At 45.8% G+C, this 23,262-nt stretch overlaps 1 protein-coding gene across 1 annotated transcript in view; it reads right to left on the minus strand.

Annotated features, from left to right (window-relative positions):
• Positions 1-13,647: 13,647 nt before the first annotated feature.
• The window catches only part of runx2b (RUNX family transcription factor 2b), a gene marked incomplete at its 5' end in the record, with an annotated part of 43,422 nt that continues 33,807 nt past the window's right edge, over positions 13,648-23,262 (minus strand). The window contains 2 exons of the mRNA XM_083790625.1: positions 13,648-15,967; positions 20,387-20,548. Of these exons, the coding sequence (XP_083646751.1) occupies positions 15,489-15,967; positions 20,387-20,548 (641 nt within the window). The 3' untranslated portion in view covers positions 13,648-15,488. The remainder of the gene's footprint in view (positions 15,968-20,386; positions 20,549-23,262) is intronic.

The raw sequence follows: 23,262 nt of genomic DNA on the forward strand, positions 1-23,262 counted from the left end.
ACGAGGTTTCCACTGGACACACACTGGTCTGATTAACCCATTCTGACCTGAGATCAGATTCTAAAAATGTCAGTCGTTCTTCGATTTTTCAAAAATAGCAGACCTACAAGCTCGTAGCGCGCCACTCGGTGGCGCGCTATGAGCTTGTAGATCTGCTATTTTTCAATAGCTAAAGCATAACATGATGCTGACACCAAAACGGGTTCCCGTTCAGAATGTGTTAGTCTGACTCCAGCATCTCTCATCAAACGTCTGCTTTTCAATCGAATCATGTCCCGAATCATCCATGATTGATGGTAGTGATTTTTTAACTAGAGTGCTGAATGAAGCTTTCAATATGGCTGTTGCAATATCGAGATCCAGATTTAATTGTCTCATTGCTCTAAGTGTAGCGTGTCAATGTTTTGTTCTCACCACTCTCATACATATCTTAACATTTCAATCGCTAATCCTCCTGACAAGTTGATTTGGACAATTAGTGACGACAGGGCCTTTTGTTTTTGTTTGCCTCAAGTTAGCAGTGAACTCAGGTATAGCGTTGACATGGTGGCTCAAACAAAGCTGGACAAAGCTTGCTTCTGATTGATTTTCATGTGTGAATCTGTTCCTATGTTCTACTAAATACAGCTTAAAAAACATAAACGAAAAAAAAAAAGGCATTAAAGTATTCTATTGCCCATAAACCACGTGCCTTTATTTGGAGATTCCCAAATTCCATGCCAACGTGACAGACCTCGAGTCCTCCTTAACGAAAAAAGGAAGAAATAAGAAAGAAAGAAACATTTCAAACTGAAACCGAGCACGTTTGTTTTCGCCTCTAGCTGTTAGTATTCAGTCTAGGTATTGATTCTGTTTCCAGTTACACACCCCGTGTTTTGGACAGAGTGAGTATTTATTTAGCAGCCCCAATCAAGCCTGATTAGGCAGAGAGGCCATTAGCGGTGCGATGAAAAACGCCTCCCAGTTCCATGTCCTCCGCCGTGGTCAAGAGAGAAGCTGCCCTCCAGGCCTTCTTCATTCGCCCACAAGGACGTCTGTCAACATCCAGCACAGTTCAAAGTTCAAGTTAAAAAAGATTCCATTGTTTCCGTGCGGAATACACAGTAAAAAAAAAAAAACCCCAGTGTTGATTCATGCATTTGTAACTCTGGGAGTGTTATACCGCCAGAGTTAACCCATTCTGAACGGGCACCCATTTTGGTGTCAGCATCATGTTATGCTTTAGCTATTGAAAAATAGCAGATCTACAAGCTCATATCGCGCCACCGAGTGGCGCGATACGAGCTTGTAGGTCTGCTATTTTTTTTAAATCGAAGACACTTTTATAATCTGATCTCAGGTCAGAATGGGTTAATAATGAAACTGTCAGGATGTAATAGACATTTTTAGAATCTGATCTCAGGTCAGAATGGGTTAAATGAACACCGAGGACTTTTACGGCGTAGGATGGAAATATGTCCCGGGGTGCTTATCGTCTTTGGCTTGGTCTCAGGGCGCAACTATAGCTAGACTTCCTTGAGGAAGCCATAACGCTCTTGTGTGGTTTGGATAAACATTTGATATGAAATTGGAGCATGATGACTGAGAGAGGGCTTGCTCATTGCAAAAGCTCTACGAATAAAATAATATTTTCACAGATCTGCCTTTGCCTTTTCTTTCAGTCTCTTTTCGCGGCTAGGTGATCAATCAATGCCCGTACAATTCTAGGTTGTCTTGAAGTGGGTTGCGAGAGAGCGTGGGTGCGGGTCGGGTGGGCTGGGGTTGGGGGGGGTTGGGGGGTGTGGTTGGGGTTAACAGTCTGTCTCAGTGACAGTAAGGTGAGCAGGTGAGGACACTGGATCTTGTCCTGTATACCGTGCTGGTCCTCAAAGAGTTAAGGGCGTCTGGGTTGATCAAATCCAGCAGTGCAGGTCTGTTTCTCCATCCCTACCAAAGAGAGAGAGAGAGAGAGAGAGAGAGAGAGAGTGATGACCGTTGACAAGCTTAAATAGAGGCTTCCATGCCAGGGATCAAACGCCATCCCTCTTCCCCACTCTCTCATTAAGACGGAAAACCCGAGCGCCGCCATCCGATCTGTCTCCATTTTTCCTCAAAGGAGTCTAACTTAAAAGATCTGCGCCTGTCGGATTTACAATGGTGGGCGAGCGGTGTTTACTGAGACGCTGCCCTGCCAGAAACAACAGTCAAGGAAAATAAATGGAGCCTGCCTAGTGTTTCCACAGGAGTAAGGAAATATGGAGCGAAACTTGTGCCTTGCTGTTTGGTAATTAGTACCTAAACATCCCTGTCCTTGGATCCCATCGCTCACATCCAACATTTCTGCGAGCTGGATAATATACAGTGGAGCATTAACGTCAAACACGTCTGGTCACGGAGGCCTGGCACGCCACATTAATCTGTTATTGCTCTCCCAGTGGATCTGCCAGTCTCTGGCCCGGGCCACCGTAGCGCGGAGGGAGGCCAGATAGGTTGACAGGGACTCAAACATAGCACACTTTTAATAGCCGGGGTTTGTGAATGTTTTCGGCCAAAGTGAGCAGAGTTTGCCTTGTTGCCCAGGGACTCGAGCTGATTAAAACATGAGAGGTGGCCCACAGAAGACACAGCCGTGTTATCCAGTATGGTTCTCTTGTTGCATGATTTGAGAAATCTTTCACGCGTGTCCCTTTGCGTGTACACTTTACAGGATATACTGTGCTGCATTGTCTGTTTTCAGAGACAGACTGCGTAGATCAGTCAAAAGAGCGGCTTGCTTTGAAAGTAATTTATGCATTAACATTGTTATGTCTTTCATGTTCCTGCCTTATTAAAAGGTAAATACATAGTTCATCCTGTAACGATATACTGTTTCCCCACCGATAACGTCATGCAGTGCAATGAATAACTCCCTTCTTTGATAGAAGCGTGCATGGGCCACTGACACGTATAACTTCCACTCTTTTTGTGACATCCAGTCACTTCTCTCATCTGTTGGCTAATATCTGCTGCGGCCAGCGGTTTGTAGTCCTGGATTATGACTTGTGACGTCCGCGCCAACCAGTTCAGAGGGTGACAGCGGAGACCATATGCAGGGCCAATGAGGAAGCCTCTAATCTGAGGCGGGGGGAGGGTAGGGGGGGGGGGGGGGGGATGTTAGGGGGGTGCATCTGTCTAATCTGAGCGCAGCTGAGATAGACAGGAACGCCATGTCATAACAGCAGATCAGGTTTAACCCATTCTGACCGGGCACCCATTTTGGTGTTGGCATCATGTCGTGCTTTAGCTATTGAAAAATAGCAGATCTACAAGCTCATATCGCGCCACCGAGTGGCGCGATACGAGCTTGTAGGTCTGCTATTTTTGAAAAATCGAAGACACTTTTAGAATCTGATCTCAGGTCAGAATGGGTTATAATGAAACTGTCAGGATGTAATAGACATTTTTTTAATCTGATCTCAGGTCAGAATGGGTTAAAAGAGACAGAGCCGACGGAGACGGGTCCACGTCTCTTCCTCACCGAGACAGAGAGCATCTGAGAGAGTATCGGGTTCTTGGCGGCTCCCCCCTGGCCCTCTCCTCCTCCTCCTCGGCCCGCCTGCCTTCCCGAGGTTTGAGTGACTTGCGGTGCAGTTTGATGGGGATTATTGATCTGCCTGGCGCACGCCTGCGGTTTTCGGCGTAAGGCTGACGACCTCACCAGAGAGACTTCCTGGCACACGCTGTCCCTCTCTCTCTCTCTCTTACCCCCATCTTAGATCACTGGAAGAAATGTGTGGCGGCTGCGGAACTGGTACAGGCCTGTCGCTGTGTGGTGTTTGGCCTCGGCAGTGTTTCCGTGAACCCGGAGACAGGCAATCAAGGGATTTCTCGGCGCACTTCACCTAATCAGGCCTAAATTTAGCCACTAGATAACAATCAACTATTTGATCATCTTTCTTGGAGAGGAGACCCTGTACGTCCAATGAATAACCATGTCTGCTGACGGCAGGAGCCCCAGACGTATTTATGCTCTTGGGTAGCTTTGTTGGTCAGGGATTCAGTTCCAGTCTCTGACCACATCAAGTAATCCCCGGTCACTGGAGCAGGATGCGGACGCAATGCTAATTATGTGAGATGATGATGTCAGGTATGGATACCTACCAGTGAGCGAGAGGCAGTTCCAAGCGACGACGGGTTCCAACGTACACAACCACACCGTGGTGACCACACTCAGCCATTATGACCACACTCGCATCCAGTCGGACGTGTCTGGATTCTCGGCATGAACCTCACACATCCGCGCGCTGTCAGGAGAATGCTCACTTTATCATTAGCCGCTGTAAATCACCGCTCCGTCTGCAGGAAACACGTGGCGCTTTATTTTCCAGTCATAAACCATAAAACCTGTCTGTAACACGAGTTACGACCCTTGGAGACAGAGAGAAGCGGGCCGCCAAAGCAGAACCAGACATGATTGTGGGCATCCTTCATTCCTTTTTTCGGCCTGGCATCCGCTGGATGGGTACGGTCACGCTGTGGATTTTCCAAATAGCCCGACATGATCTAAAATGTCACCAGGGTTGTATGTCATTCAGCGGTGAGCTGGATCTCGGGGCGGTATTGTGTGACTGCCGTGGATTACCAGCCCATTAGTTCTCAATTAACACGCGGCTGATAAAGTTTAAACAGCCCTTCATGTGACAGGAGGAGTACATAGGGGCCCCTTCACGCTCTGTTTCAGGCGAAGATAGGAGGGGCCCTGCCCAAATTCTTTACATTTTATTGCCTGGCTCAAACCTATGGAAAAGGCCTGTTTTGCATGAATATTTGGCACCAAACTCTGGCTTATCCTGTCTTATGTTCTGTGCACTCAGTTGTGCTGCAACAGTTTGCCATTCTTTGACAGCTGAGATGGGGTATAATTTGAAACATTGGCACGGAACGAGGCCCTTGGACAAAGAGGCCTTTTGTTTGTGTTTGGTCGCTCTCCATGGTCCTGACACTTGTATTTTCACAGTAATTTCTTTCTCTTTTTTCAAGACAGCGTGGCCAGTATCATGTTGCATAATCTGAGCTGGCAGAAGCTCATTAAATGTAGCCATTTTATGTTTCATAAGGGCACTTTTCGTTGAGCTGCATTTTGCTCAGCGGCAAAAAACGCTTTCATGGAATCAAATGTTTCCAGAGCAGTCAAGAAGACACAGGCATGCTTTAACATAATGATGACTCCGTCTTGGCACAATGGCACCGCACGCCCCGAGCCTCTTACAGCATCGACCCCACATGTCACCGAGACTCCATGTCTGATGCCTGAAAACACGGCAGGTAATTGCTCATCTCTTTCATTACGGGTCAACGAGGCACAGCCAAAGAGAAAACCGTACAACACTGGTATTCATGTATAATGCAAGAGAATCTTCTACTGACCAAAAAGGCTATACGGCAGCACAAGATGCGGTGATGGAACTTTAGAAGTACTTGACGTTCTTCCTTCATATAATATAATAGGGGACTTTTCAGGTTGGCCTTATCCAGAACTGCCTTTTGGCTCGCGTGGAACACTTTGTATGGGTGGGCCGACCCCCCTACAATCCCTGAGGTTAAATGAAAAACCACTAGAGTGCGCCAAAGTACACAGTTATTGTTGACTCTGTTTGAAAGCCCACTGGAGCGGGGATGGGGTTGCTCAATTACACTCAGATCGAATTAAGATCAATTCCTGTGTATTTTTTGGTGGGCGGCGAGCTGATCTGACAGATTGTCTGGTAAGCCTGTGTAACGCACTGACCTGGCCCTTTGCCATCGGTCAGTGGGGGTTTTGCTGGAATTCAGGATGGGTGACATCAGATCGGAGAGAGGTTCAGGGAGGTCAGGATTTCACAAGCCATGATGGTCCAGTTCCACACCACAGAGGCCGAGCTCTTTGTGCTTATCGGAGTCCAAACGAGAAATCAAGATGCAGGTAGACGGAGGGCCAAAGAAGAGGAGAGAGGAAACATGCACACATGATGAGTGCGTGTGAAGATAATATGACCACTGACTTAACCCATTCTGACCTGAGATCAGATTCATACAAGGTTTCCACTGGACACACACTGGTCTGACGAACCCATTCTGACCTGAGATCAGATTCTAAAAATGTCAGTCGCTCTTCGATTTTTCAAAAATAGCAGACCTACAAGCTCGTATCGCGCCACTCGGTGGTGCGATATGAGCTTGTAGATCTGCTATTTTTCATGATGCTAACACCAAAATGGGTGCCCGGTCAGAAGCAAGCTATAGCACACATAACCTGCACTGTACAACATGGGATACACTAATCACACACAAACACACACACACACACACACACACACACATACACACACACGCACGCACGCATGCACGCACGCACGCACGCACGCACACTCCTCAGTCCTCAGTCAGACCTGAAGAAGGAAACATAGGAGGAGATATACAGCTCTGTGAGTGGTATGGGGCCCTGGAGGGCCACTTCCCGCCTGAGCTGTTCCTGTGAAATACCCGAAGAGGTCATGTAAACAGTTTGTATTGGGCTGTCAGCCCCGTATGCATGCATGCGTGTGTTACATGTTTGTGTCCATGTATGTTATGTATGTATGCGTGTGTGTGTCGACGGCATCTGATACACCCTTGTTTTTACAGTACACTCTCGGTTAATTGCACTGTAGTTACATAACATAACTTGAGGTTCACTCCCACTTTGCACCACCCACTTACAACCTGGCCAAAAGCAACAACAAACAACAACTCTAGGATGCGTCAACATGTTTCACACGAGAGGGAAAGAGCTCCATACTGTTCCCGTTTTAAAAGAGTCTTCCTCGGTGCCGTCTCGTGCATGCAGGACATTATGCTAATTTCTCTGGGTGTCTGGGTCCCGTTGCTCCGCCGGAGTTCATTATTATAATTGCTAGACATGGCTGAGAACGCCGGGAATGCGAACCTGAAACCGACGGGAGCTTTTTCCACGCAATCTATATTCAGGGAAACCCCGAGAATGTTCTCAATCTGAGCCTAAAAAACATATGGACCGGTGGAGTTCTCTCTCTCTCTACCCCCCTCTTCTGTGTGTGTGTGTGTGTGTGTGTGTGTGTGTGTGTGTGTGTGTGTGTGTGTGTGTGTGTGTGTGCACCCTCGCTTAGATTGGCTCTGTTATGTCTTGGAATAATGTAAAACAGCTTCCCTGGTTCTCCATGTCTCTGCTGCTCTCTCTCTGTCTCTGTGCGTGTCTCTCTCTCTGGTGTGTGTGTGTGTGTGTGTGTGTGTGTGTGTGTGTGTACCTCTGACTGCAACAATGCTGTGGCGGTGGAGGCAGTAGCTAGTAGCAGTCTGGTTCATTGCCTGGGCTCCAGTCTGGCTTTATATCTACGTCCAAAGACAATGTTGGTGCAGACTGAGTGGCAGTCATGGAGGCAGGGATGACACCGCTCAATGTGTGCTTCTTACATTAAACACTCGTGGCCTGTGAGGATCTGCACGTCAACGGTACGAGAGAGAGAGCAGATCAAAGTGAATATGAAGGCCTCACTTTGTGCACTTCAAACATCTAACAGTGGGAAATCTGCCAGCTTGCAATCAATCAGTTAGAGTGAAGAACACACTGATCACTATCAGATTAGGTACTGTAAGAATGAACGCCAAGTTTCTCGTTTCAAAATAAGATATTTTTTGTGCAGTTGTTTTTCCGATTGACCTCTCTTTATACACAGCATTTCACAGTTAACATTGAATTTCAGCTTGCTGTCAAATTTAGTACCCAAATATTTGTAAGTGGTCAACTTGCTCACCATGGACAACACTGTTCTGGGGAACTGGGGGGGGATCTCCTGAAGTCAACACACATGTCCTTGGTTTTTGAGACATTCAGTTGGAGAAAGGCATCCCCACACCAAGAGAGAAAGTCTTCTAGTACTTGGCCGAGAGAGGCCATGACCAACTTCATCATCATCAAGCAAGCTGCCTATGATGGAGTCATCAGCGTATTTGATAATAAATATGATGTATGATGATAAGCGTGTCCCTCACTTTTCCTTCGCTTTAATTAATTGAAAAAAACAAGGACTTCTGTTGCAGACCTGCCAAACCTGAGATTTTCCCTGGCAAAGCCTTGGGCATGCTGAGTCTGACTATAGTATATTGTGATTCAGACTCCATTCAGACTGGAATTAATGACGTAAGATCAGACCACATGGTGGGTTTGTCTATGTGATGTGAGACACACTTTCTGCTCAGCTACGACACGCCCCGATTCTAGTGCGTACAAAGATTAAATATGTCCCCTCCCCCTGACACACTAAGACTAAGTGTCACGGCAGACAGGGAACCCAGATGCAGACAGATCAGACAAGGTATTTATTCACTCCAAAACACAGAAGTTCTTCAGGCAAAGTTCAAGGCAAAAATTAACTCAAGTCCAAAAAATATAAAGTCCCAGTTTCCAAAGCAGATAAAGTACTACTTAGGTCTTCAGTTGGAGCTGCGTGGAGAGGTGGTCAGGCTGGCAGGCAGGTACTGAGGAAGGAGACCAACAATTAGGATCAGGCCAGTAGAGGAGCGGAATATGTTGAGTCTCAGAATTCAACTGACCTAGTACAAAAGCACAGAGGTGTGCACTGGCCGAAGAGGAATTATCACTGAGCACTGCGTGCCGTCACAGCCAGGTATAAGTAGCCAGCCAGGTGATCGCCAGATGGGGACCAGCCAGGTAATTGGGGCCGTAGCCTAGCTAGAGCACCCTGTAACAGTAAGTACCAGGACACACTTCCCCACAGGTAGAATGCAGCTCCAACCTAAAGGACATAGAAATAAAAAGTTAGAACAGACAAGCTCCCATGACACTAAGCCAATCGACTTGCAGACCCTAACAGTCAACAGTGACTAATCATTTGATCAGTTCCCTCAGGCCTTCAGTAAAAGATGTGCTGAGGTGCCATGTCATTATTCCGACCTTCCCACTGAGCAATAGTCGACTATTAGACATCCATCTAAAAATGGGCTAGCTTAGACATTGATTAGCCATTTTATAAACGTCTATATAGCTGTTGAAACAACATTGTTTCAACGTCTAATCAAAGCCCACAAAAAAAAAAACATTTTTAGACCAGTTAGGCCTATAACCCATTTTTAGACGGCCATTTAGACGTATCTTAGACGTCTAATAGCCTGAAAGATGCTCAGTGGGTCCCATAATTCCGAAGAATACCCATACTAACACTATCCCAAACCCTAACCTCAGTCTTAACCAGCCACATACAGTAGGTCACTAACCCTAACCTCAGTCTTAACCGGCCACGTAGGTCGCTAACCCTAACCTCAGTCTTAACCGGCCACGTAGGTCACTAGCCCTAACCTCAGTCTTAACAGGCCACGTAGGTCACTAACCCTAACCTCAGTCTTAACAGGCCACGTAGGTCACTAACCCTAACCTCAGTCTTAACCAGCCACGTAGGTCACTAACCCTAACCTCAGTCTTAACAGGCCACGTAGGTCACTAACCCTAACCTCAGTCTTAACCAGCCACATAGGTCGGACTTATGGGCAGTCCCCTGTGCGCAGGAAATCCCCGGTCATTTGGGCGTATATGTCCTTCTCCTGCGTGAGAGAAATTAACTCTCCATACTTATATTGGAGGTGGCAGTACTGTATTCATAATCTAAAAGTCACACCCGTGTGAAGTGAGTTAATATATTAAAGTCTAACTCATGTTGCTATGATTAGGTGATGTAATGGTGATGTAAAACAAACGGTGTCAAAACAAACATTAAATTATCTTTATTGTTAATGGCATTTAATGTTTGTGTTAGGGACAGGATGATATACATCTTCCCTTCATTGTCAATGGCGTCAACTCATCATACATCATCTCATTCTCAACAAATGAGACCACCCCAGCCTTGCGTCCTCACTTTTGTGTTTACCACACTTTCGGTCTTCAATGTTTGTGTTTACACAAACACTCAAAGCTATGGGCATAGGAGGGTCTAGCGCCCCTCAAAAACAAGCATTTTCACGACACAAATTCTGTTTATTTTGTTGACGGCCTAATTGAGCCCCAGAAGGGGAAATAGGCAAGTAAGTAAGTAAGTAAGAATCCAGTTTATATGTTCTCGTCATGTGCTCAGAATACAAATTGAGAATGCTAATGCATGTGTGCCTTCCTTTTAACTGTTAGCTTGCTAGCTGCTTACCTCTGATTACTCCGGTGCTCAAGCTGAACAGCCAAACAGAGAGATCTCTCCTCACTGATGACCTCGGGTGAATGGCCGTTGCGACCATGGCATGGGACACACCGCAAAAACTATGGCAAGTGGGCTCTATGATGACATACATAATTTGCAAGACATTGAGCCTCTTCTTACTTACATACCAATGATACTAAATGACTAATTAAAGCCTTGTAGTTGGTTTAGTTTAGTTTAGCAGAGCCTAGCTGTCCAGTGAGCCAACATGCACAATAGCAGCACGCTGACTCTGTTTGACCAGAATGCAACACAAACTTAATTAGTATCATTGGTAACACCTGCGAAGGAAGTAAGAAGTGGCCTATTTCCTTGCCTACCACTATTATGCTCAAGGGTGACTTTTGGGCTGATTTCAGCTTCAGGGCTTTTAGGACTCTTAACCACTTACACCCAGCCTATACTGTACTGAACTGTGTTGATAAGGGTCTCCCAAAGGGTCTCTACTTGGCCCCCTTCTTTTTCCCCTCAATACCTAAATCTCTTTAGTCTTTACCAAAAATAGCCAATCTGCAAGCTCATAATGGAGCTTGTAAATTTGCTATTTTTGGCTAATGTGTGCCTATTTTCACCTGTTATGTTATTCCCCCTACACTATTACGATTAAGAGACTTCTACTTCTCATCACCTGGCTGATGAGAACAGAACAGAGAACAGAGGGAGGGTGGGTGGGTGGGGGACAAAAACATATGACGTAACAAAATTCCTCTTTTATTCTTGAAACATAAACAAAAACAAATGTACAATCACAATGCCAATTTCACTCACTGTTGTCAGGTCCTTTGTCCCTTTTTTTTGGTTGATTGAACACACTCGCCCCACAAATGACCTTTTTTTTTAGATATGAAACGTACCAGCAAAACATCTGAACGTAGACTCGCCTCATCTTGGGCAGAGACACGTTCTGATCTGACAATTGTGTTCATGAGAGAGGAAGCGCTAAACGATAGACATAACAAGTAAAGAAGTTTACATACAGGAGTGCGGGGTAAAGTATGGTTTCCTGGATATCATACACGGCAGTGCCGTTTATTAATACAAGGTCAGCATCTTTGACGACAGTTTGTAAGCAACATTTACCCGAGGGGGGGGGGGGGAAACAAGCATCGACCTCTCATTTTGGGGGAAGGCAAAACAAAACAAAACCAACAGAACACAAACAAAGCAGATGAGGACAGAATGAGATGTCAGTGCTGCATGGAAGTGTAAACAGTCTAAAATACCTTTGTCCTCATGTCTCAAACTCTGGGGGGGAAAAAAGGTGGGATAAGTTCCAACAGATGGGTATGTTTTCAATAGAGATGCTGATCAAATGTGTGTTTGGTAAAAGGAAAAAAAAAGAGAAGAGAAACTATTTTAAAAAACAAAATAAAATAAAATGCTACAATCTAAGAGGCTGGTGGTTTGTTTTCTAGTGTTAAAGGATAATAGAAGGATTGCATCTGCGTTGGGGCTGAAAGAGGAAATGTAGTGTGACATGTTCAATTCCATTAAATGAGCTCAAGACATCCTCTGCAGAGATTGGCAGAGAGAGAGGCTATGCATGCAGACCTTCCATGAAGAGATTGAAGTTTGATCCATGGACAGGGCTGTTTTTTGTCAGATAAAAAAAAGAAAAAAGAACAGAAAACAGAGAACAGAAAAATATTGTTTTTCCAATAAATACCAACTGCCTCATGTGATCAGATTCAACTCCAATCGCCCTGTTTAACCACATGTTACGCTGTGTGAGTGTGGCTGTGCGTAGGCTATGCATGCGGGTGATTGCAGTGGCGTTACACTGAAGATGAAAACCGCTTGCCCCGTCGGCAGCCATAGCTGCAAGTGCTGCTTGAATTTAAACAAGTGCTTAATGAAAACTTCAGGAATTTAAACATGGAATAAGTGCTTATTGAAAACAAACATATACACAACTGTCCTATCTTTGTTGGGGTTTCCAGTCTTTTTGTTTTTGTTTCCTTTTTGTTTTGGAAATCTCACACAACGTTTTAATATCAAATTTGAAATCTCTGCATTGCATTTGCACACTAGAATAATCCTGAGCTCACACAATACTGGGCATTTAGGGCCGGGAGCAATTCTGTACACCATCACACGCACGCACGCGCATACGCGAACGCACGCACACATACGCGCACGCACACATACACACACACACACACACACACGCGCACACACACACACGCACACACAGGAAATGGAAAATAAATTACTTATTTTTCTTCTTTAGAAAACATTATTTGTAAAGAAAAAAAGAAATGCCTGAAGAAACATCACAGCCTCTTTTACAATATTTAACTTTTCTAACTCAAAGGAGCTTGAAAGAGGAAATAAAAAAATACATTTGCACTCGTATGTGTCAGACACCGAGACAAACTTTTTGAAAGCCATCTCAAAGCACGTGATGTGTAAACCTAACCATATACGTACCTTAGAGTATATATTATATATTACCATATATACTCTAAGATACGTACCCTTCATTTATACAGTGCCGCACGCACAACATAGCCCATCGACCAGTGGTGGGAAAAAAGGACTCACGTTTATTACCCATTCTGACCTGAGATCAGATTCATATGAGGCTTCCACTGGACAAACACTGGTCTGATTAACCCATTCTGACCTGAGATCAGATTAAAAAAATGTCAGTCGTTCTTCGATTTTTCAAAAATAGCAGACCTACAAGCTCGTATCGCGCCACTCGGTGGCGCGATATGAGCTTGTAGATCTGCTATTTTTCAATAGGTAAAGCATAACATGATGCCAACACCAAAATGGGTGCCCGGTCAGAATGGGTTGAAAAGTATCAATACTGCAATGTAGAAATACTCTGTTGCAAGTGAAAGTCTGGATTTCAATTCGACGTACAAAAGTATTTTTGGTATCAAAATGTAATTAAAGTACCAAAAGTAGAAAGTACTCAGTTATGCAGAATGTCCCATTTCCAAATGTAAAAAAATCCTTTATAAAAATAGCAGATCTACATGTTCACAGTGCGTCGCATCGTGATGCAACCGTGAGCTTGTGGATCGGCTATTTTCAAATGGCTGAAATGTATATAGGGGGTGAAGTGGTTATATGTTTTGTAAATATAATCAAAATCTACAAAGCAACTAAAGTTATCAATTCAAATTGTAGAGGAGTATAAAGTACTGAAGTAGAAGTACTGAAAATTGGAAAAAACTCCAAGTAAATTAAAAGTACCTGCTAAAAACTGTGCTGTACTTAATCCATTCTGAATGGGCACCCATTTTGGTGTCAGCATCATGTTATGCTTTAGCTATTTAAAAATAGCAGATCTACAAGCTCATATCGCACCACCGAGTGGCGCGCTACGAGCTTGTAGGTCTGCTATTTTTGAAAAATCGAAGAGCGACTGACATTATTAGAATCTGATCTCAGGTCAGAATGGGTTCATCAGACCAGTGTGTTGTCCAGTGGAAACCTCGTATGAATCTGATCTCAGGTCAGAATGGGTTAAGTAGGCTACACAGCACTCGAGCGCATTGTACTCGCCACCACTGCCACCTACGTAGTTGTAGACGGGCTATGTTGGGTCGACGTGCGACTTCCGTCTGTATGACGAAGCATAAACCAGGCTATAGTCCCTCTGGGGGAACGTTCTCCCCTACAATCGCACACAGAGACATTCCACTGCATGGCTTATACAGAGGACATAGTGCAGATCCAGCAAAAAAGCCTGCATGATGTGGACTTCCAGATCACCCACGGGATTATTCCAGTCCTGAGAGGAGTCATGTATCGTGACATTAAAAACGGAACATTTAGGTCAGACCCGCTACATCTTTGGGGAAGTGCACTTTAAGAACACCCCGCTGGTCATCATGGCAACGCCATAATCATCTTTGGGCTGAATGTCAATCTGGAGTATGAATGTATGATAGTTCGTACCGCAAAGCCTCGTATTTGGTCTGAGCACAAGGAGGAAAATATGCACGCGCACACATATGTATACACTAGTATATGTATATACTGTACATAAACAGAATATACTATATATACACATGTATATACATGTATGTATATATATATATATATATATATGTATGTGTGTGGTGCATAGTTTTGAATAAACAACAAAAATACAGAGAGAGAGAGAGACAGAGAGAGAGAGAGAGAGAGAGAGATAGAATTTCTCCATTGGATAATTCTTTAACCCTGTCGAAGGACTTTTTTGTGGTATGTCTCCAAGAGACACAATACAAGATATTGCTCAATGAATACCGAGGGGTTTTTAATTTGGAGCCAGATCCATGTCAACGCCTAGCGAATATGTTGGGCGCTTATAATGAGCGGAGCAGTTAAGCTGAACGTTACACCAGAAGAAACAATAATGTCGCAATACTCTTTGGAAATAGCATTTCAAATATTCCACACAATTCAAATCTTTGGGTACAATAGAAAATAAAATAAAAACCTAAAACTTCTCACTCTTTAAATTACCTATCAAAAGAATTTAATTTAAACTTAGTCATATAGATGCAGCAAAAATATTCAGATTACACTTCGACTCAAGTTTTCAAATACAATACATAATTTATGGCTTTATAAGTTAAAACTCCTCAGAAAAAGGAAAAAAAAAAGGAAACGCCTCGATCCACATTAACGTTTAACCCACAATATACAAGTTAAATTAATTGGTTTTAAAGCAACTTTTATGGTTCATACCACCTACGGTAACGTACGCAATTACACTCATCACTTGCTACTCAGTGCTTAACCTGCATCTTGATATTGTCATGGTACAAAAAAAAACATGCTCTGCAAAAAGCCTTATAGAAATACAAACACTATACAAAAAAAAAAGAGACTCTTACAAATGTTCTGAAGCATCCCTTAGCTTGTGGATTATAATAAAACCGGGGTAATGTCTCATCCATCATCCACTTGGACCTAGTGAACCAACATTGTCTGGTGTCTTTCTCATTATTGCTGTGAGAATAACTCCCTTTGTAGTGCCTTGGTCAAAACACATTCCAGGAAGACAAGTCCATGCAAGCCTGGCCTTTCTTTTTTTTTTTTTTTTTTATCTCAACCTTAATATCCGAGCAGAAAAGGGAAGAGACGTTTTCTTTGCTGATCGTCGCTCAAAACTCCCCCTCTTGGGGGGTTGGGTAAAAAAAAAAAGTTTTGTGCTTTCGAACCATGATATTGACAGTTGACTTCTGCGCTTGTCTTGCCAACCCATAATGATCCCTGCCACCCCCCATGCATGCCGCATCCCACCCCTCTGCGCCCGGCCATGCCTCAGTAAGGCCTCCAGACCGCCTCATCCATGCGCCCCCCGGGGTTGAGCACAGTCGGGGAGTTGCTGTGGCTCCCGTCGCCCTCCACGCCTCCCTCCGTCTGGCTGGGCAGGTTGGGGTTGACCAGGGAGGTGCCCGTGGAGGCGCTAGTGCAGGGCGGTATCATCCGCGAGGGCGAGCGGTCGCCCCCGGGCACCATGGAGAACTGGTAGGAGCCCGAGGAGGCTCCGTAGTAGAGATAGGGCGTGCTGCTGGTCTGGAAGGGCCCGCTCTGGCTCTGAGTGGACCCCGGGTAGGGCGGCGGAAGGTAGGTGTGGTAGTGGGCGCTGCCCAGCGACATGGCGGAGGTGACGGGCGGAGTGTATGTGAAGGTGCCCGGGTAGTGCATCCGTGGGCTGGAGAAGCGACTCTCCGTCAGGGAGGAGAGGCCTGGAAACTGGCGCTCAAACTGCCCCGGGAACGGACTCAGGTCAGACGAACCTACGCACACACAGAGAGACAGTCATAAGTTTGGAAGTCCTTATGATCAATGGTAGTCCTGTAAATCAGTGGTTCTCAACCTGTGGGCCGGGGAACACCCAAAAAAAAAACATTACTGTATCCAAAGTAATCAGCAAACTGCACTATAAAATTGTCAATTAATATAAGAAAGAGGCAAAATATTTAGAAAATAGCTCAAATCTAAAAGCTTGTGAGCCTGCATCAAGTCAAACTAAATGTAGTGCCTCAACTTCTACAATTCCAACTTCCAAGCTGTGCTTTGTCAAGGTGGGGGGTCCCCAGTTCAAATATGATTACTGTATTTAGCCTAAAAAGGTTGAGAATCACTGCTGTGTAGATGATATGCATCCACCCAGACAGACTAAATATGGAAATAGATTTATAGATAGGCATTGTGTATTCATAATGTGTGATGTTTTAATTCCTTGCCGTTGTCAGACTTGATCGTGGGAGATGTGGCTTTGGACTCCGATACAAAAGTTGTTGTACTTTGTCTTGTTCAGTGATTGACTATAACGAGTTAGTCCGCTGGGACACCAAACAGTAGTAAATTGAATTGTATAGCAGCTAGCGAAATCCAGTCATTTCAAACCCAGTTAAACAATTAGGGAAAAGTCTTGGGGATAATGCATTTTGTGGGCTCAGCATTCATTAAAAAAGAAAAAGAAAAACTGTAACACACTTCGGTATGAGTTTTTAACTTAGACTTTTGAGTTTCGATAAAACGAACAAACACACAGCAGAGGTCCCAAGCATGCTTATGCGTTAATATGTTTACCCTGCTCCATATTTATGTCTCTCTCGGCGTGTGTTGGCGCATGATTATGTGTATCTGCGTGATTGTTTATGCATGCACTGCGTGTGCATACGAGAACCCTGTATGGATATGTGCGAGCGCACGACCGCCCGGACGTGCATGAGCTCTCTGAGTGTGTGTGTGTGTGTGTGTGTGTGTGTGTGTGTGTGTGTGCGTGTGTGCGCGCGTGTGTGTGTGTGTGTGTGTGTGTGTGTGAATACTGTATGCACATAAAAAGCAGTTGGGATGAATCAGAAGCAGCACATGTGGAAACACTTTGGGGAGAAACTGTTTCCATGAGATCCATAATGAGGCAAGGCTGAGCTCTGATGTGGCTCCTCTCCTTGCCTCCCATCGGCTCCACAGTGCGTGTGTGTGTGTGTGTGTGTGTGTGTGTGTGTGTGTGTGTGAGGGGGTGTGTGTGTGTGTGTCTGTGTGTGTCTGTGCGCGTGCGTGCGCGAGCGCCAGTGTGTCTGCATGTCAGTGCATGTCTATGTGCTTGCAGCCACGCACGCGTGTGTGTATATTAGAAAATGGAGAGCGTGAGTAGGACCCCTCCATGCATCCCCCCCCCCCACCCCCCACCCCCAACCTGGTTCCTCTCTCCTCTTTGCTTCGTGTCCCTAAGAAAACTAAAGAAAAAGAAAATTAAAAACCACTAAACTGGCGATGGCGAGCATCATGCTGCTTCCATCCAGGGACCCAGAGAGTCTGACGGAGAATAGGAGGTCTTCGCCCCTTCTCTCACCCCCCCCCCCCCCCCCCCCCTCCTCACTCACTCTCTCAGTCTCCTTTCAGTGGTTGAGTCCAGCCACTGCGCTCTTATCATAAATCACAAGGCGTCTTCCATGTCACCATGTCTGCCGCGCGAGGGGGGGGGGGGGGGGGGGGGGGGGGGGCGGGGGTATGCGAGTGTATATTTGGGAGTTTGGGGGAAGAGGAGGAGGAGGAGGTGGGGGGGTGGGGATGTGTGGAGGAGGGACAGTGAAAATGCGCGGGGCAAGAAATTGCTAAGCCGGGGCTTTTGTCGCCATGCACAGCGTCAGATAGCATATGCTGTCAATTAAGACTTTCTTTTTATATTTTTTTATTTATTTATTTTACTTCCTCCTCCCTCATGAGATCCGTTTGATTTCTCATAGCAGGAATAGTAGGTGATTGTCTGCGACACAACAGAGGAAGCAGTGTGATCTCAGCCGGCAGGGGAGCGTTCAGTACTCTCCCTGACTCCCGCTTGTAACATTTTGGACCGGTTTGCGGTGCATTGGAGTGGAGGACGAATCTGTGTGTGTGTGCGTGCGTGCGCGTGCGTGCGTGCGTGCGTGTGTGTGTGCGCGTGCGTGCGGTGGTCCTGTGATGATGAGCCAGGTCGAGCTTCATTAGCAGTTAAATGAAAGCAGAGCCTTGGTGTCGTATAAATATTTGGACACGTTCTACAAACGCGAACACTCTCGGTTCCCACTTCCGAATTCAGCGCTCCAATCGACGACGACGATGAACCTTTGCCATCGGCTCATTTGTGCAGCCGACAGTAAAAGACCCGTTTGTACTTACAGTCACGCGTCGGTGTCACGCACTGAAAATAGACTACTGTACTGTAGGTCGCGGCAGGTACGCGGCACTTACGCAGCGAGCTTGTGTAGATCATGCATAACATTCCGTGACAAGAGCCGTTTGTTGTTAGGTATGTTTTCCCGTTTCCTTGTGCGTGTACGTGTGTGCGTGTACATGTGTGTTGTTTGTGGGTGTGGTTCTATTTATGTGGATGTGTGTCTCAGTGTGTGGATGTGTGTCTCAGTGTATGCGTGCGTGCGTGCGTGCGTGCGTGCGTGCGTGCGTGCGTGCTGCGTGCGTGCGGGATACTGGATACTGTTACAGGTACTGTTAGCGTCACCTGGCGATGTGTCAATGTGATCTCTTGAGATCTGAGACCCTTAGTCACATCACTTAGGAGGTATTACACACTAGAGGTGTGCGTGTGCGTGTGTGTGCGCGCTGCGCGCGTGTGTGTGTGTGTGTGTGTGTGTGAGGGTGTGTGTGTGTGTGTGTATATGTGCGTGCTTACGCGCGTGCGTGCGTGTGCGTGCGTTTCTTTGAGAACAAAGCCCTGACGCTACTGAGATGAAAGCAGCAGGGGAAAGACCGAGCTAATCAAAGCTGACAGGGCAGCTGGCTGGCTTTCAAACTCCTCTCTGAGGCACAGTCACACCACGGAGTCGCTTAATCGCTCACCCTTGCTCGGGGCACACAGAGGAGGAATTAGGGTGTAGTACATTAACACAAAGAAACAGAGAGATAGAGAGAGAGAGAGAGAGCGAGAGAGAGAGAGAGAGGTGTGTGTGGAGGGGGGGGGGGGGGGAGAAATCACAGGGGAGTTAAAAGAAAAGGCTTCACCTGGCAGTGGGTCAAACAGGTGTACGAGGAAGAGAACTTGTCTGGCGGTATTTAATGTAGCCTTTCTTGTTTTTGTTTAGTTTTTCCTCTAAGGAATACTAATGTTTAGGTGGAAAGGGACAAATTAGAACACAGATGCTGCTGTTATGGCACAGGGAACTGGGCTAATGCAATTACCCAGAATGCTTTGGGAGAGTGGCGTATCGCTATAAAGACGCTTTATTTGTCCCTCACGAGCCTGTTATTATCCCCGGGCCTGTTATTACCCATACTCCACTGGGATCAAAGACTTGGAGCGATGAAAAAAAGGAAACAATCGTGTGTGTGTGTGTGTGTGTGTGTGTGTGTGTGTGTGCACGCGCACGCGCGTGTGTGTGTGCGTGCGTGCGTGCGTGCGTGTGTGTGTTTTCTTTTTTCTCTTCTCTTCTACTGTTTGAAAGAAGCCATCCAAACCGCTTTTGGAGAGGGAGTTGAACTGACAACAAGCCTCACGTCCATCTTATGATGAGCTAATAGCAGCTCATTGTGGTAACTGGGCTGTGTTCCGTTTCAGGCTAAATAGTAGCATATAATTTTTTTTTCCGCGGCGAAGGGATTTAACTCTGATGTCATAATGACAACGTTTGTTCTGCCCAAATATGAAGGGGCTGTGGATCTGAGATTATGAATTACTTCACATCATGTAAATAGATATATTAACAAAAGATACTCAGGGATCGACGTCCTTGGCCTACTAGCAGCGTGCTCAAGACATTTGCTGTTGATGGTTTGCGAGATTAGCCGTTTGGGGGGGAACATACATGCATACAGTGCGCACGCACGAAGCCACGAACGCACGCATGCACAGACACACTACAGACAAACTCTCATCTAGATAGATGAGATTTACAGTAAACAAGAAACAACATAAGGCGATACATCAAATACAAATAGTCATCTAGGATTAAAAAAAAGACATTGAATCCTTGTAGTGGTATCTGGTAAGAGTTGAATTATTATTAACCATAACTAATATCATGACGATAAAATCTTTACTTTTCAGCAGATTGGTGTGTTCATATTGTTTCCATTCATTTCTTGTAGTTTGCTGCTTCAATGCAATTTCCAGCGTCCGGAAATATCCAGGAAATTGTGAAACTAAAGGAGTTTATCCTGAGCAGGCTATAGTAGTGTGAACTGAAGTGGCTGCAAGGAGGTCTAGGGTATACCTGGAAGGCGTCTGGGGACGTCGCTGATGGCGGGCAGGCCTGTGGCTCGGCTAGCAGACAGAGGGGTGGTGGAGTGGACCGAGGGCGACGTCATGGGGCTCAGGTAGGACGGGTATGTCTGCTCGTACGACCAGGGAGGAGAGGACTGGGACTGCCGGGGGTCTGGAGGGAAGCATGGAAGGATGGAGGCACGGAGGAACACACAGGAAGACACAGACACACAGAAAGGGAGACACAGGAAGACAGAGAGAGAGAGAGAGAGAGAGAGAGAGAGAGAGAGAGAGAGAGAAAGAGCAACAGTGTGAGAAATGTAACCACACGAAGCGTCCCTATTCTGGGGGCAACCGGCGAAAACAGCAGATCTACAAATGAGCTTGGTGATCTGCTATTTTCGATAAAGAGATTCGGTGTAGAGGGGGAAAAGAGCAGGCCAAGTATAGGGTGGTGGAGGGACCCGGGGAACAACCAAGTATATTTGGTTTAAGCGGTCAAATGGGGCTCTGATAACTGAGCAGTGCTGGCTTTGTCACGCTGTGTTCCAAGGCACGTAATGGCCTCTGACTGAGGACGCTAAAGACTACTGGTTCTCCCGGTGTCTCTCTCTCTCTGCGCTGGTGTTTTGAGGTTAAGTATTGGTTGGACCTCTTATGCAACGTCCTCGGTAATGATACACATCTAATGTTTACCTTCCAAGAGACGTTCTTCCTGTTTGTCTCATAAAACATCACGCTGCAGCTGAGAGCCTTGATGGCACACTACCAAGGATGTAAACACACACACACACACACACACACACACACACACACACACACACACACACACGCGCGCATGCGGGCGTGCGCACAGACAGTGCATGCAAACAAATTCTTTATATCTGTGCTCGCATGGAACTTTTACCTTCAGTTCAATTGTATGACTGAAGCTGTGCTTGATTTAATGAGATACATTTCAACGATGGGGTGCATTGTCAGAATGTACCGATGTTACTTACAGTGAGTGACCGCCGGTAGGTAAATATGACACTGCTCTTAGGACGTGTGGCGTTGAAGCCTGACCTCAAAACCTATACACTCAAGTTGCAGTTGCGAGGCTCGTTCCGCTTGCACAGAATTAATTCCTGTTCCGGGCAAGTTCTCCTTCGTTCTAATCTGCCTAACGGTCCCTGAAACTATCTCTCTCTGTGTGTGGAGCAAACGCCGGAGAGCGGCTGACAGGAAAATGGGCCTGTGACGAGGTCTGAGAGGCACGGCCGATCGGGTGGCAGACATCCCAAAGTCGTGAGAGATGGGGTTACCTTACTGGATGCAGATGCACCTATAGAGAGAGAGGGACACGCGAACCTCCGAGGAGATCTGACATCTGACTGTTCCGTGGCAGAACCGTTATGTTAGCGCCGTGAACATGTGACTCCTGTTCCAGGTGTGACATTTCAACCTGACATATAAACGTCTGCTGGCTCAACCCGGCCGGCTCGCCGTGCTCCGACCGTGCATGAGGTGCAACGCGGTCAGCCGCAGCCCTGACAGATTCCTATAAGCTGGTCGTGAAGAGCCAAGAGACGTGATGGGACTCAACTCATTTGGAGTCTGCTTCCCTAGCAAAAGAAAGTACATGGTCTGTTAATTTAACCTGGTGGGGCCTGGGCCGTGGCTCAGCGGTCCAGGCACCGTGGCTGGTTATCCAGTCTGGCAGTGTGCCGCGGGTTCGACCCCCGATCCGAACGGCCTTTACTGCCCCCCCCCCTTTCATCTCCCTCCCCATTTCCTGTCAGCCCACTTTCTATCTATCCCTCTACAAAAATAAAATAAAAGGCGAAAGCCACAAAAAATTACATGTCAGTCAGATAACTCACGGATACTTTTAACCAATATTTATTATAGAAGAAGATGCATATAATATTTTATCGTGGCGTTCGGCTCTGCTACAATTTTTCTCCCTGCTCGGCACAATTAAACACCATCGTTAAACATTAAGAACAGGGAGATAGAACTACAATAACAACCCCCATGGGGAACAGAAATAACAGAGCCCACCAGTGATCACATAACAACAACCAGGAACCATATTATGCAGAAGGAAGGCAGGAAGAAGCATGCCGTCTAGTGAGCTTAAATACCCCGCCCAAAATGGTCAGCTGACTGCCACATCAGCGAATGACATGTGGGTCATGCACACAATACACCCACATAGTGATGCAGCATATTAACCCCTTGTGTGCACTCTTGAGCACAGCATGAAACCCCTCGAGTATATCTGACTGAACTAACTCTGCAATCTACGTATCATAAAAAATACAAAACTTTTAACTCGGTGGACCTGTATGGCTCAATGTTTACACTCTCAGCAAATTACCTCATCACTTATAGCAGTGCTTTTCAACCATTTTCATATCAAGGCCTATTATTTATTCGGAATTTGAGACCGCCATTTGATGATAGCCTCTCGGACACGAAACTAAAGAATATTTTGTTATTACTATACTATACTATTTTGTCCACTATCCATGCTGCCATTAGGAGAGATCAGGCAAACGTTCATCAAAATAACAATTCTTCTACATTCTGTAATTGTGTAGACTTACTAAATTATGTAATGCAGATGTTTAACGATAATGTAATTCCTGAGAGTGTAAAACGACTCAAGAGTTCAAGATCTATAAGGGTCCATTAGGTTTATACCAAATCTCCATCATTTAGCTGGGGGCCACCTGGAACCTCCTCAAGGACCACTGGTTGAAAACCACTGACATAGGAAGGCAAAGGCCTATATTCTTTGCCGTATGAGGAATAGCAAACAATCTACCACCTAACAACACGCCGTTAGATTGTGAGCTTGTTGCTGGGATATTTCAGCTATATATATATTATTTCTTCGAC

This window comes from Protomyctophum parallelum, assembly GCF_964188405.1.
Source record: "Protomyctophum parallelum genome assembly, chromosome: 19".
NCBI lineage: Eukaryota > Metazoa > Chordata > Actinopteri > Myctophiformes > Myctophidae > Protomyctophum > Protomyctophum parallelum.